At 40.6% G+C, this 15,712-nt stretch overlaps 1 protein-coding gene across 2 annotated transcripts in view; it reads left to right on the top strand.

Annotated features, from left to right (window-relative positions):
- Positions 1-15,712, top strand: part of col11a1a (collagen, type XI, alpha 1a) — an 83,349-nt gene that overhangs the window by 57,784 nt on the left and 9,853 nt on the right. For both annotated transcript variants that reach the window (XM_069151390.1, XM_069151391.1), the window contains 14 exons: positions 1,103-1,210; positions 1,304-1,411; positions 1,855-1,908; positions 2,089-2,142; positions 2,773-2,880; positions 5,717-5,770; positions 5,852-5,905; positions 6,393-6,446; positions 6,949-7,002; positions 9,974-10,081; positions 10,501-10,554; positions 10,706-10,759; positions 11,684-11,737; positions 15,008-15,061. In XM_069151390.1, coding sequence (XP_069007491.1) covers positions 1,103-1,210; positions 1,304-1,411; positions 1,855-1,908; positions 2,089-2,142; positions 2,773-2,880; positions 5,717-5,770; positions 5,852-5,905; positions 6,393-6,446; positions 6,949-7,002; positions 9,974-10,081; positions 10,501-10,554; positions 10,706-10,759; positions 11,684-11,737; positions 15,008-15,061 — 972 coding nt within the window. The remainder of the gene's footprint in view (positions 1-1,102; positions 1,211-1,303; positions 1,412-1,854; positions 1,909-2,088; positions 2,143-2,772; positions 2,881-5,716; positions 5,771-5,851; positions 5,906-6,392; positions 6,447-6,948; positions 7,003-9,973; positions 10,082-10,500; positions 10,555-10,705; positions 10,760-11,683; positions 11,738-15,007; positions 15,062-15,712) is intronic.

The raw sequence follows: 15,712 nt of genomic DNA, 5'->3' as shown, positions 1-15,712 counted from the left end.
AGCTAATTCAATAGGCCCCAATTATTCTCTCCATTCACTTCATAGTTCATCAAGTATACATCGTTGAAGTTGTAAATATTATTGGATTTTCATTGAAGTAAAAAGTCAGGTTTCCATTTATTTTGTACGTATTTAGATTGAACATGTTGAGAATAATGTAGCTGCAAGGTGCCCTCACCACAGTAATTATAGTCCTTGTAAATGAAGAAATACAAAACAATATAATAATACAGATAGTAAAAATTATCCTCATGTAAATTCGTTGTATTCTGAGTCCCACTTGCTGAACACGGCAGAGTATCAAATAGGTTATGAATATGTTTCCATTAAGGTTTAAGGCCTTTTTTATGTTGATCATTATATTATATTTTGAGTTGATTCTTACCAGAGTGGAACAGCTCCCAGCCGATTTATCAGGGACATTAAAAATTAAAAAACCTTTTAAAGACTAGTGATGTTGTGTATATATAAAAAAAAAAAATACCAGAAGATACTTTATAGCCTTTACACAAGGACTTAATTGAATAAAACCCATGCAACACGAAGTATAGATTTTTGTTCTATATCAACAGTTTTTGGTCACACCGTGTATTCCCGGGAACATAAAGTGAATGTGCATGCAAGTAAAAGGAGAGTTGATTCAGTGCAGCAGAGATAAAAAAAAAAAAAAAAAAGAAAAAGAACAACAACAAAAAGAAACGCAGTGTGTCATTCAGCATAATTTGTTATGAATTTTGTGTATCTGATACACGACACCAGTCTGTTTCATTCAGAGCTGCATTTCCAGCAGCAGCATAGAGCCACTAAGAGCTGAGAGAAGCACCAGGACGTCGGCTCCTCGACAGCAGATAATGTGACTGCTTTCAAGGAGCGGTGGTGCTTTATTAGAACTTAAAAGCCACCTGTTACTCTGTTTTCTTATTAAAAAGGAGGTTTGTGTATGTGGCTGTGGATGTGTGTACTTATTCATTAGCAGTAGTCGGGTCTTACTTTATCAATGTCTTAATGCCAATGTTTGTTGTTCAGCATATGCAGGTTATATTTATGGGCAGGCTAACAAAACTCTGAAATGCTTTTATGTTGCTTTTGATGCTGCTTCCAGGGTTCTCCTGGTGAGAGAGGTCCTGCTGGTTCTGCTGGTCCAATCGGCCTGTCCGGTAGACCCGGCCCTCAGGGTCCCCCGGGTCCTGCTGGAGAGAAAGGAGCCCCTGTAAGTGTTTTTTTTCTCTTTTCTTTTCTTGTCCTTCCTTTGCTCCTCTGGGTTTTCAAAATAAAATTAAAACTATTGTCTTTGTTCTTCTAGGGTGAGAAAGGGCCTCAAGGTCCAGCTGGTCGTGACGGTGTCCAGGGTCCTGTCGGTCTACCCGGGCCTGCCGGACCCCAGGGCCCACCCGGTGAGGACGGTGACAAGGTCAGTCAACCACACTCACCACAACTCATCTCATCCTGTTGCATAAATCCATCTTTAGTCTTATACTGGGATACATTTGGAACAATCTTGTTTACACTCTCACCAGGTGCATCAAAATTGTATATCTTTCTTTTAATTAGAGTTGTCTATCCATCTTCATAACCAAATATGTCAGGAGACACAATTAGAGGAGTAGTAAAGGTGAAATATTGTTGCTCATTTACTATCCAGCCTTCTATTGAGCTGCCAAACATACGCCATATGTGCAGTGCCACAAACTACACGGTAAAAAATGTCCCGATTAGGACATCCATACAAGGTTATAGCTGCAGATGATGGTTGTTTGTGTGAAGTTGATAGTTTTCAATGATTATTTTGACATTTATTGAAGAAGTAAAGCTGATCTGAGACGCTGACTATTTGTGTGCGTTTCTGTTTCCCAGGGAGAGGTCGGAGAGCCCGGTCAGAAAGGAAGCAAAGCTGACAAGGGAGAGCAGGTGGGTAAAAAAAAAAAAAAGCATGTGCATTTACATCTATTCACGTTATATATTTTTGTATAAAGGATCGCAATAAGAATGGTAAACCTAAATTCATCAAGTAATATACAAGTGTCTTGATATTTATTTGAACATTGTGGAACATGCACTTTTGTAACAACATCTTTTGTTTGTTTTCAGGGTCCTCCTGGCCCAGCTGGTCTCCAAGGTCCCATTGGTGCCCCAGGTCCTGCTGTAAGTATTGTAATAGACCATGAATGTGTTATTTATATTTGAATGCGACCAATGCTGGATTTTTGAGGTAACTATGAAAATTCCAGAATTCAAATAGTGACCAAAATGTGGTCATCAAACACAAAGATATATAATACAAGCAGGACATTTTACAGTGAACTTTATTGTCCAAAATGACATCGTTGCATTTAAACAGTGTAATTCACTGGGAATGTAATAATTATAAACAACTAGAAATTCTAAATCACACAAATAGAACCGTTTCCAATTTACCCCAAGCATCTTTGTCTGCATTATATTCTGTAAAAAAAAACAGTTTTCATATTGGTCAGTTTATACGCTGATACCGATAATCTGTAATGGGCCAATATCGGCTGATAAAATCGGCCAAACGATAAAGTGTTTTGTCTCTTATTTCTATAAGCTCAGAGTTGTGGAATGCTGCATCTCCTTTGCTTTGTATCAGCAAGTTGTACACATATTTATGTAAAAATTGCAATGCTCATCATGTACGCACTGCAGTTCATGTTGGACTTGTCAAATTGTATGAATGCTCTGACAGTGTTGACCATGCAGGCAAGGAAGATGTTCAGGAGGTCACAAAGAAAATGTGTGTGTATTGGTTCCCAGGGAGCTGATGGAGAGCCTGGTCCCAGAGGTCAGCAGGGTATGTTTGGACAGAAGGGAGATGAAGGCTCCAGAGGTTTCCCGGGACCCCCTGGACCTATCGGCCTGCAGGTTTGTACCTTAACCAGCGATGATTACAAATATTAACAGCCATTATAGAGACATTGTTCCATGTATTTTTGTTGTTGTTATGGCTACATTAAGACATTATGAATTTAATGTTGTAAACTATTTTGACATCTTCAGATGAACATTTAAGATACATTGTGTAAAGACATATTTACAGTGAAGAAGCCTCTTCAAGGCTTCTACTCCCAATAAACACCAGCTGGGCTTTACGTTCACCAGACTCAGCTTCGTGCTGCTCTCCACTCTGCAACTGACTCATTTAGTCTCAAACACATTTTTGAAGACTTTTTCTACAACTTTTAGTCCTCAAAGTTTGTTAATGCATCTTGTTTATGATGCAGTTTCATTTGTGTAACGCGTCCTTTAGAATTACACCTTGACAGTCTCAATTGTCAGGTGATAGTGTTTCTTCTTCCTCCTGGGTTTTGTAGCTGTGGTACAGGATGAGGAGCGTTGTTGGAGTATAAACATATTCAGTTGTATATCTGCAGAGATTAACTCTTGAGATGAGGAATAACTTGAAACAGCACACAGTAGAATTCTGACTCCAGGTCATCACTTCAAATTAATTTTGTATTCCTCTGTTCTGTCTTGTCGCCGTGCTGTGGACCATATCTGGTGTCTCTAGGGTCAATTGGCTCAGTGTTTGCAAGACCATATTTAATAATCACCTGTTGCTAGGGAGGATAGAGCTGATTTAGCATCCCCAGAGGAGGGAATGAACTGAACAGAAGCATAATTGGAGTTTATCCTGTATTAATTATTTTTAAACCTGTAGAGTAGGTGTAACTTATTGTAATTTATTGTCTAATATCTCTTCATACATACACATCAACTATCATAATTTATTTTATACCACATCTGTTTGTCTATATGGACCAGATGCCTGCAACGATGTGAACTTAAATATAGTTTCTGTACTCTCTCTTCCTGTCTGTAGCAGCGGTCTCTAATGATGACACATGTTAGTCAGATTCACTCAATTACCTCTCTAAACTGTACACAGCTCCACCGTGACCTTCGCCTCACACACAAACCCGCACTCACACAGGTGCCTATGCACTTTAATTGGATATGTGATGCAGCGTATCGTGACCCGGCTTTGACCTGCAATGATTGCACCTCTCACCTCCTTTCATCAGCACCCAGGGTTGGTTGTACACCACCTCAGCCCTCACACCGAACTCGCATAAGGCCCGTCAGGGTGCTCAATGCAAAAGGCATTATCACCACTGCTCCATTTTTCTTCTTGATATGCAACATTTTATGTTTTATTCATAGATGACTGCTACTCTTCCAAGGACATAGTTAGAGTCAGACTGGAAATATTAGGGTCATTTAAAAAGCAGATCAGCCCGATAAACAAAATGCACACATAAGCTAAACGGCACTACAACTAGCCTTAATGATGTTTTTCCGCACCGTGATAATAATATAACGAGATGGGACCTCTACCTCAGTAGTAACCCATTTGTATGTAATTATCTGTTTAGTAGTAATCAACTCCTTAAGCTGAACACGTTAGGAGTTTGCAGCAGAGATTGGGGTCATTGTCTCGATGAAATTACACAGACTGCTGCTCATCATTCCAAAGGTGCTATCCCGTCTCCACAGGATCAGATTCAATGGGCTTTTAATTGGGAGTAATTCACTTCCCATCGCGGTTCCATTAATTGCTTGGACTGACCTGATCCAATAGTCTGTTCCATCGTTGAGCACATTTACTGTGCCGCATGATTAGAAGGACCGCTAACGATATCAGACCGGAGGAGGCCTTTCGCACGGATGATATTTCTCGGCACAGGGAGGAAGCAATATGCAGTCGCACACACTTCACAGCACACGGTGGAAATACTTGCAAACAGGGGAATGAACACACACATGCTTAGATGTAGTGCAATGCACACATACACAAACTTAGAACAGTCAGCAGAGACTTTTTTTTTTTTTTTCCCTCTCCTTGGTGTCGGGATTATGTGTATTTAAGGTCACTGTGAGCATGTGTAGAAGAATGAATTCTCCGATCTTTTCGATCCTGTGCAACCTTACACCCTCCACTGATGACAAACTTCCTCAGAATGAAGAACAGAGACACACACACACACACACACACACACACACACACACACACACACACACACACACACACACACACACACACACACACACACAGAAAGCAAAGCAAGCTACAGCGATTTAATCATGGCAATTACCGGTAGAAATGTCAGGGATCAAACACACATATGAGGTCTTGACCACGCGGCTCGTTTATCATGCATGAGGGAGCTGGAGCTCTGCTGGGACCTTCGAGTGAGAATGTACAAGTCACTGACTGCAAAAAAGGACAGCAAATAGAAGATGAGTATTGACCTTCATGTTTGCAGACCTGGGGACAGAACTGGAAACCCCGCCCCCTTTGTTGTGCTCACACCACAAGTGTAAAGTTCTTCATTAGCAGCAGATATTACAGAAAGTATTTCCTCTTAATGCTGTAGGCTTTTCTTGACCTTGCTCTGCACATACTCTTTGAATATTTCAGGGAATAGATAATAGGATTAGACAGCAGTTAAAACGTGGATTGGAGTGACTCATTCATGCACGTTATGGCTCACAGGTACATTTCATATTTTAGTGACGGACTTCCAGCAATCGAGTCAAATCTCAAATTAAATCTCAAGCAGCATCATTGGATGTGAATGCAATTAACAGCACAAACAAATTGAAATCATTAATAGCACTTAGTCATGCGGCAGTATTTTGTGCTTGTAACATAATTTATTTCTTTTCTGATAATATGATTAATGTGATTTGTCCACAGGGGCTTCCTGGACCTCCAGGTGAAAAGGGGGAGAACGGTGATGTCGGACCGATGGTAAGAGGAGACACCTGCTTTTTGTAAGTACTTTTATAGTAGTTTAATACTCTTCTTCAACACTGTAACTCTTTTATGCAGGGCCCTCCTGGTCCCCCTGGTCCTAGAGGTCCTCAGGGTCCAAGTGGAGCTGATGTAAGTATGGCTACTTGTTAACAATTCAATTCAATTCACACAACGCCATAGGTTATTTCAGGGCACTTAACACAGTAAAGTCCTTACAACAGAACTTAACAACATTATACAGAGGAACCCAGCAATTATACAATTCCTACATAAGCAACTGGGAGGAATAAACTCCCTTTTAAGGGATAAAAACCTCTGACAGAGGGAAGGAAGCACCAGGCTCACACTGGTTGTGGTGAAGGGAGAGCAGAGTGAGAAAAGAACAGCATAGAGATCTAAGACATGAACTGTTGGTGGGGCCAGTAATCGCAGACCAGAGACGTGCAGCTCCAGGGCCAGGCATAATTATAAATCAAATTTGCATCCTGTTTATCTCAAAAGAATCTGCTCCATTTAAGCCTGTGTCATAATGTTAGCTACATCTTTAGTGGTTTTAGGCCTGGATATCATCACTTGACGCATCATGACTCATCTCTTGTTTTATGTCCTGCTGCAGGGTCCACAAGGTCCTCCAGGTGGTGTGGGCCCGATGGGATCCGTGGGCGAGAAGGTGAGAGTCAGAACATGGCACCCCTTTAGTGTTCTGCATGCCTGGTATGATGTTGGGCATTGGCTCTGACACATTGGTCCCTCACATCTTTCAGCCCACCTGGCTGCCCCCCTTTTGTCATCACGTACAGTCCACTCATTTCATATGCTCAGCCTTTTTGTCTGAGTTAGTGCTTTGACACTAGTAATGTCCGTTTTACAACACTTCCAACAAGATTCGTCCATTTTACTGCCATTTGGCAGACGACTGCCTTATAAATACTTAATGCTGCACCACGGCTGTGAAAATGACCCTGGAATATGAAACATGAAGGGCTACAAACACGTGGAATGCAGTAGTTTTTAAGACCCTAACAAGAGATGTTGTTAATATTGACATTATTATTCTGTTGAAAGATATTTTGTACTAGATGAACCGTTTTTTTTTTTTTTCTGTATTTGGAAACTCAATGTGTCATGTTGAAGGTTTATCTGTCCAGACACTGACATATTTCTAACCGCAGGGTGAGCAAGGGGAGGCCGGAAACCCAGGACCATCTGGAGAGCCCGGGACTGGGGTAAGTAAAATCTGATTATCGAGAGGAAAACGGCAGCATTAATGGATAGTTTTAGGTAAATGTACTGTAGAACAAAGTCCAGTCTCACAAGACAGGTTTTTTTTTTAGTAACATTGTGTATTCATCACAGTGAAAGTAATCTTTCCTCACGTTTAGACTACTCGTTTCTCTCAGCGTGGCTCTTCTGCATTGCAGCCCATGTCCCTCTGCCCTGCCAAATTGAGTCTCTTCCCAGCCTCTTAAGACATAATTACCAGGAGGATATGCCCAGTGCCTCTGTCCTAAAGGACAATGATTGCAGCCACTATGAAGCAAGTTGGCACCAAAACACTAGATCTCCGCTTTGCTGAGTGCAGCTTAAGTTGTAATTTTCTCTTTTTTGTTGGCTAAGATGAGACTGCAGTGAAGGACCCTACAACTTTTATTCTTGCTCTTCAATCTCGTGTTTTTTTTTGTTTTGTTTTACTCAGAGTTAATTTTAAGAGATTTAAAAAGCTTGCCATTTTTATTTGGACTGCCACTCAGTGTTGATGGTAAATGTTGTCAACTGAAGCAATAAATTCCCTAGTGCTACCAATTTGACCAAGAAAGCAGAATCTGTCGGCGTTTTTCTGCCAGAAGAGCTGTGTTAGCAGTGCTTGCATTTACCAGGATGGATTGCATGCGAGCTTCTGATACCTGACCTTTAATCTTTTATTTTCCTTTGCTGAGTCTCCCCTCACGGCACCCATTCAAAAATATCAGTAAAGAAGTTGATTATTCATCAGGAAGCTACAAGAACCGATCATAGACATTAACCTCAGCAGTTATTGTAAACACACATCACAACGTGTTGAGAAATTCTTTCCCAGTCTATCCTCAGTATCCTGAGGAAGGCTTCCAGCAAACTTCTGTCCAAGTCGGCAGCTCAGTTACTCTTGCACGGTTAATGCAGCCACAGCTTATGCCTGTCTTTGCTGCATTTCTTCCGCTTTATACTCTGGCTTAAATTAATGTGGCTAAATAACAGCCAAAACCATGTGAAATGTATCCTCGTCCATTACATTTTTTGCACTTTTGGTGTGACAATGTTGCTGTTGGAAACGTGGCCAGTTGAAGTGCAAGCGATGAGAACAAGGGCTGTGTCTTATATCGCATACTTCAGTTAGTGCATTTACATTTCGTACACTTATATGTTGGTGCACTAACTTGTGTAGAATGTGGGTTTCGACAGGGTAGTGTTGTCTCAAATCCCTCGCTGCTGTTCTGCACTCACTGGGGAAAAAAAGTAGCCCATGAACGCATCACATGCTAGCGCATTTGTAGACTTAATTTAGTTATTTTACCCACAGTAAACATACTAATGGCTTCTATACAACATCAGTATAGTGATAAAAAAAAAAAAAAAAACACTTATGTGTACAACTTACATTGGTACAGTGCAGTGCTCTGCGGCTGCTGCAGCTTCCTCAGACACCGCCTGCAGGTCAAAAATAGGTCGGTTGTCCCTCCCTCCAGCGTTTCATACTCAATTTGTGGACTGTTTTGATAACACCATTCATAGTGCACCGCATGTTTCCATACCTGACAGTGTGAACTTCCTTATGCACTTAAAATTGCAAGTATAAGACTGCAGGTACAACATTAGAGACACAGCTATGGTTTCGTTTAGGTCATTTCAACTGGCCTGTAATTCTAACAGTCTGACAACTATGTCCCTGTACATTAGAAATAATAGAGCCAGAAGAACAAAATCTTTTGCAGCTGCTTCCCAGAGACTTTATTGAGGAATCTATTGCTTCAATTGACTACATTTACCATCCACACTGACTGGACGTCCACATACAAAGTGGTGTATTTTCTTTTTAATATATCCATATGCTTGTCCATGTTGTTGCCAGACAGAAATTTAAGACAATTTGATTAAGCTTTTTGTATTTTTACCAAACAGCCATCATTGATGGCTCCATTTGCTCTGCAGCCTTATTTATCATTATTGAGGCACAACAGCAGATTGAAAAGATGGCCTATTTCCAGTGGGACTGGCAGAGTGTGATTACATGGATTCATAATGTGCCCCGTGTGACTGCTTTTGTCAATGACATCTCCAAAGTCAGTGTGCACCATCATGAGCATCATCAATGTGTATATTTTGATGTGTTACTACATTTTAGAGGCTATAATATAGAGCTAAAATCTAAAAATATTAATTCATTAATAATAAAAGTCTAGAAAGTGTGTGTTGTACAAACATCAAGTAAAACACGTAAACATTCATTAAAATGTTACTGTTAGACAAATATTTAATGTGGCTTTAAAGCTGTACAGCAGATGAAACGAGATGAGCTCTTTGTTTTGCCGTGTACTAAAAAGCTCTACTGAATTATGGCTTCAACAGAAACAGCTGACAACCACAAAAATTGAGGACATCCAGAACAATCTGTCATTCAAATCTTCAGCAGATTTCCCACCAAATTACATTTTTAGAGAGAATCAGCTGGATTCCTCGATGCCACAAAGAAAACAGGGGCTCCAGCACACAAAATGAGAGGAGCGCACCATTGTATGAGCAGAAATAGTGGATACAAATTAGAATAAAGTAATGGAAGCCGGGGGTTTCAGAGATTCTGGCAGATATAAAAATCATGTCCAGCATATTTATTTTCATTACGGAGTTCACACAACACCTTTGAGATTCAGTTGCCTCTGTCTCTGGACTGTGGAGGCACATTAACATCAGATCTAAGAGCTTGTGGTGCTAAAAAAACATGTTGACTTTTTTATTTCATATCAACAGTGTCGACCATCAAGGTTCACCGTCCACTGTTACTCACACTGGGATCATCTTCAGATCCCATTTCTCTTAGCAGCGTCTGACTGCAGATCTGTTTTTTTCTCCACATTCTTCAGTGTTGGGAGAGAAAGAAAACGCTGCCTCTTGTGGTACTGATGTAATTAATGTCCTCCTCTGCCCCAAACCCAATCTCTACAGGGACCTAAAGGTGAGAGAGGAGAGAAAGGAGAAGCTGGGCCCCCTGGATCAGCTGGACCCGCTGGTGCCAAGGGACCCCCTGGAGATGACGGTCCAAAGGGCAACCCTGTAAGTCCAACAAATACTCTCAAAATCTTTAAAGGGGGAGAATTTCCAGTGCTCAGTCACTCAGGCTCAAATGTCCTGCTCTGAAGGAAATATCTCCTCCAGACTTGAGGCAGGCAATTTTATCCCACAACATGTTCAAGAGCTAAAAAGCCTTTTTATTGAGGGAGATTATATTTTATGTCAGCATGGTAATGGGATGCAGTGAGGCCTTTTCTCATGGATTTGCAACATCATCATTAAGTCCATCAAATTACCTTCTGGGGCTTTAACCAGGTACACCAGAACTAAATAACTGTCTGAATTACCAACCATATCCTTAATACATGTATCCAAGGAAATTATGTCTCGGCAGTAGTGCCTCAGGTTTCTTTTTTTACTTTTTTGTTTATGCTGATGCATCCTTTTTCACTTTCTGAAAGGGTCCTGTTGGATTCCCTGGAGACCCAGGCCCACCTGGAGAGCCAGGTGTTGCTGTAAGTATGATATCTAAATGTTGATACTATATATGCCCTTGTGTAGTGGATAATTTGTTTTAGTGGAACATGTTTAATCTATAAATTAAACAGGATTGCAGTTATTAGATAGATATTTTTATTTTCTAACTTGCACATCTCTGTTTTGCAGGGCACTGATGGAGAATCAGGAGAAAAGGGAGAAGATGGTGAATCCGGTCAACCGGTAAGTTGTTGACTCTTTTCATTATTTGGGTTGAACAAACGACTTCATGAGAATACAGTTTACTTTATAAGTGCCAAATAAAATAAAATGATCTGAACAGTCAGCTGCTACGTTGCTGTCTATGAATGAACCTTGTTTGTTTGCTGATGTAGTAGTCCACCACAAGTTTGCCTCCAGTTAAAGCTGTAATTATATTAGTGAGTAAATAATTTACACTGCACCATTTTAATTCATGATATTTACTTCATGCTCTTGGGTGTAGCATAAATGGACTTGTCTGCTTTGTAGATTCATTAAGTATGATTAGAATTAAAAGCCAAACAGTAATGCGCTTGCTCTGTTTAAAGTGCATCACAACTCTTAATATTTATGGCTGTAAATGAGCTTTAAACAATGCCAAGGAGAAACATCGCAAATATTTTATTTACTCTGTTTATGAAGCCTGATTGGATGCGGAAAACTGCAGAGGACAACAGTGTTATACATTTTGTATGGTGGCTCATTTTTGTTTGAGGGGAAAACATATATATCCTTCTATTTTGTGTATTTATATGTAGCTGTGCAGTCAATAACTTTTCAGTACTGCGACTATTTCCCAAAGCAAATGATAAAAAAATTGCTGTAATTGCTTGCAATTAGCTTGGAGATAATTGGATGAAAGTGTCCCAGGGTACCATTTCAAGCAGTGCGCTGCCTCATCCAACTTTGTGTTTTTGGCCCTTATTTTTATGGACTATCCTGGGCTTGAATATTCCCTAAATGTCTCTATGCTCTCTGTGCTATTGTCCTTTTGGCAGAGGTTTAGTGAAGCAAGCTGTGCTGTCATCAGAATACATGTTTGAATGGAAAGATGTTTTTGGTCACAAACTGTTTTATTGTGTTTTAATAGTAGCCTGCATGTCTTGTTTTTGCGTTTGTTTTCAGGGACCTCCAGGTCCATCAGGGGAAGCGGGCCCACCTGGACCACCTGGCAAGAGGGTAAGTCATTAAAACTAGTTTTACTGCAGTGTTTGTGCATCACAGGTGTGCTTCCAGCAGTAAACAAAGTCTCATGGTTCCATTGTTGGCATTTTGTTTTGATGTGAATATTCTTTCTGATCAAAGCGTTTTTTCAGTGTTAAAATCCTGACTCAACAAGCAAATGTTGAATGTCTTTGCGCTGTTTTAAAATAAATTCAGGGAGTGCGTGTCTGTTAACATTTGGCTCTTTAGCTGGTGGACCAGTGTCCCGACTTGACTCGCCTCGCAACAACTCCACCTCAACAACTCAATTTTAGCAGGAAAGCTGGAGAGATTCATTTCCATTAAAAGCCAAGTGGAGAAAACAAAGTGGAAGATTTAAGGGGTCAAGGCGTTTATATGTCTGCGATGAAAAGCCGTCCCAAAGCCTACTGAGAATTGAACGTCAGGATGTGAAAACCGTGAATCAATTTTTTTTTCTTAGCAAGAAATTGAAAGGCTTACCAAAAAAACAAACAAAAACAAAAATTGTCAGCAAAAAGCAGCCATGAGTTCCAAACTCATTTACGTCTTTGTGGCAGGGGGAAGAAAGTGAGACATATATAGCAAGTCTGACACATTATTGATCTGTTGGTGCTTCACTGGCAGCCGGAGCAAAACAAAAGCATAACATGAACGTGGTAAAGTTGTTAAGAGGTTACGGGATGAGAAGGGCTGGCTTTAGGAGGGGCCGCCAAAGAAAATGAAATAGAATAAAACCTTTTTATCTTTGAATGTGTTTTTTGTGATGTGATAATGTATTTCTTTATTTGACAGGGACAGAGATCATTGATCAGCATTAAAACAACTGTGAATAGGCGAAACCATTAACATGTTTTCCCTGGCCAGTATTTAAAACAGGAGCCTAAAATCAGAATAGAACACTATCACCATAAACACATACAGATATCATCAAAAGACCATAGACGATATATGAAAATGGACATAGTCTCTAGTTCTGAGAAGCCAATTAAAAAATGCCTTAAAGTGTAATATGAATGAGGGCCACTAGGGGCTGGCTTAAAAAAAAACACGAGCTCTAATAGACTCCCAGTAAAAAAGTGTCAACTTCTCTCATTAAATACAAAGTCAATACATATTTCCCTCAAGAAATTATGACGTCTTTAGCTAAATTCACTCTTTTTGATCAGTGTGCTGGTCGTCCTGAGAATAATTTTCAATAATGAATTAGATATTAGGCCTCAAAGAGAGGTATGTTTGGGGGGCATGCCTAATTTGATTGACAGACCTGGGGTGCAATCAGATTGCCGGTTTAGGTGGGCGGGTGATAGTGTCCTTGGGTTTCCAATCAGATCAAGTCAGACCCATCCCTCACTCCTCCCCAGCTCGACCAAATATGGTCACTCCTGGCTCCGGTGGTAATGACCAAAATGCCAGACTCCAGGCTTCATAACAGCAGTTCACAAACCAATGGGTGGTTGACCACGTGCTACAGCCTAATGCCCAGGCCAATGCAATGCAAATCCACCAATGTAACACAACAGAGATTTAGGGAAACTTCTCAAGGTTAGAGTAAAGATAAAACACATTGCACCGCATTAAAAGTTAATGTGTGTGTCATTCTCGCTCTGTCCAGTAAGCAGATTTCCTGTATTATGCCTAATGAGGCTGAGATATCGGTGTGAAATATCAAAGGCGGTAAACTGCTTATTGAATGCACACATCAAGAGATGGAACATTAACATATTTCCAATATGATGTGGCGCTCAAACGTCCACATGAAAAGGAGCAGTCATCCTCCTGAATTTGAAATAAAAGTCACAATCTCGAGTGACTCAGTGCATTTCAAAGAAAGGCTCGGTCCAACGGGGAAAAAACATGCCATGCATTTTTAAACCGGGGTTGATTGCTTTTCTAATGTGTCCAATGAAATTTATATTCTGAGTATTTAGCCTGGTATCAGCATATGCTGCACCTAAATGGTCTAGGGATTATGGTGAGGAAAAGGGCTATTTTATCACACACAGGTCTTTAATCGCCTTGAGAAAAAAAAAAAAAAAAAAAAAAAAAGAGGGCCTAAAATGATCCTGGGTTCTCTCTGACAGGTCGCTCCTCAGAATGTCTAATTCTATGACTCTTTTTGTGTTTTTTCTGCATTTTGTAGGTAGAAATTTGCAGCAATCCTTAAATCTCTCGGTCTCAGCCTGACATTCTTAATAAGCCGATGGAGCACAAATTTGGTCTCATCTAATTTGCTAATGCACTGATAGCGGAAATGTATTCAACTTTGCTTCCCGAAAAAAGGAATATGAAATGAGTTGTTAACCTCATCTGGCTTTAATTTTTTTGATTTGGATTTATATCACTGCATAATTTTTTGCCCTTTTTACTCATTAACCGGTAGCCATTCTATCCAATCACGAATAGTGATAATCTCCGTCTCAAACGCTCGAGGCAGCAGATCCACCAAAAAAAAAAGGTGCTTCGTTAATCTCGACAAGAAGAACAAACCTATACATCGTCTCTGGCACGCTGTTTATCGTGCCACAGTCGTAAATGGTTCTTGTGCTGATCAAGAGCCACTAGTAAGAGGCACATATCAGGAGGAGATGAAAGCTCTGAGACAGAAGGCGAGCTCACATTTTAGGCTCTCAGTCAATAGCACTCAGGCTGTAGGCGGCCAGATCAGAGTGGAATTCAGATGGGGAGAGGTTTTGAAGAGGCCGACCGGAGGTGGAGTTGAAAGAAAGTGGCGCTGGTCTCTGAGAGCCTGACCAGAAAGAAAAAGACGATATAAGACGAAGCCTGTGTGTGTGTGTGTGTGTGTGTGTGTGTGTGTGTGTGTGTGTGATTTCAATATGTTTTCTTACACGACTGCCTGATTGTATGTTTTTGAGTGCAGACATAGGAGAGACACCCAGATAGATCTTGACACAAGTGAAGTCGTGCACATCGGATTATCCTCCCACCAGCAAGACAATCAATTCAAGATGAATCTAATAAAGATACAATAATACCAAGAGCATTACAACATCTCGAGTGATGATGAGGATTCCTAGTTTGAGACACCAAAATTTAGGCAGCAAACATGACTCAGCAATTTCAAATAAATAGATCAAATAAGTGAGCTGTTTTTGCCTTTTTTTTGCTTTCTCTGTGTTGCTCTCTGAAATTTGATGAAAGGTCAATGACGACCGCTCATGGTTTGCTCAGTGTTGTCGTACGACTGTGTGTGTGTGTGTGTGATGATGCTAGAATGCTCAAGTGATGTCCTTTCATCCTCCTCAGGGACCTCCGGGCACTGCGGGTGCAGAGGGCAGGCAAGGAGAGAAGGGCGCTAAGGTAACAAAATCAATTCATCCTCCGTACAGTAGAGCCATCTCAGCAAGTCCCCCTGGCTTGCCCACCACTCCACCACCACCACCTCACATCGCTGCACCCACATTATTGAATTAAAAGCACACACAAAAACAACCTCAACAAGTAAATTAATTTCCATGGCAGATTAGATGGAAATTTATGGACGCAGCTTGTTTGAGTAAAACTTAAAACTTAAAGCTTGTTTCTCGCCATGTTCGGTGGCTTAATTTCAAAGGCGACAAAAAGGAGTCAACGCTATTTATGTCTGAGCCCTCAGGTATCCGGAGCTATCATGCTTTGCTCTTTTCAGTGTGAATCAGAGCTCAGTGAGATTCCTTTTGATTTTGCACTTGTTGTGCACCAATATCACCAAGTTTGAGTCTTATACATATGTTCTGTTGCTTTGTGCAAAGGCAGAATCAATTACCATCAGCTGGTGCAGACAACAGCATCTCTCTCATATTCACCACGGCACCGGCGACTTCACTGTAATGAATTCAGTAGTTCTGATATCTTTTCATTAAGGCTGTAATCTGCAACTACCTCGCAGCTCAGACTTGATATCTTCCTTCCACGTGCTCCGTCTTTGCACATTGATGTTTCTGATCATCAGTAATTTTAGTCAGTTTTTAG

Source organism: Embiotoca jacksoni, unplaced genomic scaffold, assembly GCF_022577435.1.
Source record: "Embiotoca jacksoni isolate LCO1_2020_lvr unplaced genomic scaffold, fEmbJac1.0.p SCAF_17, whole genome shotgun sequence".
Taxonomy (NCBI): domain Eukaryota; kingdom Metazoa; phylum Chordata; class Actinopteri; family Embiotocidae; genus Embiotoca; species Embiotoca jacksoni.
This window is presented reverse-complemented; position numbering and strand designations above follow the sequence as displayed.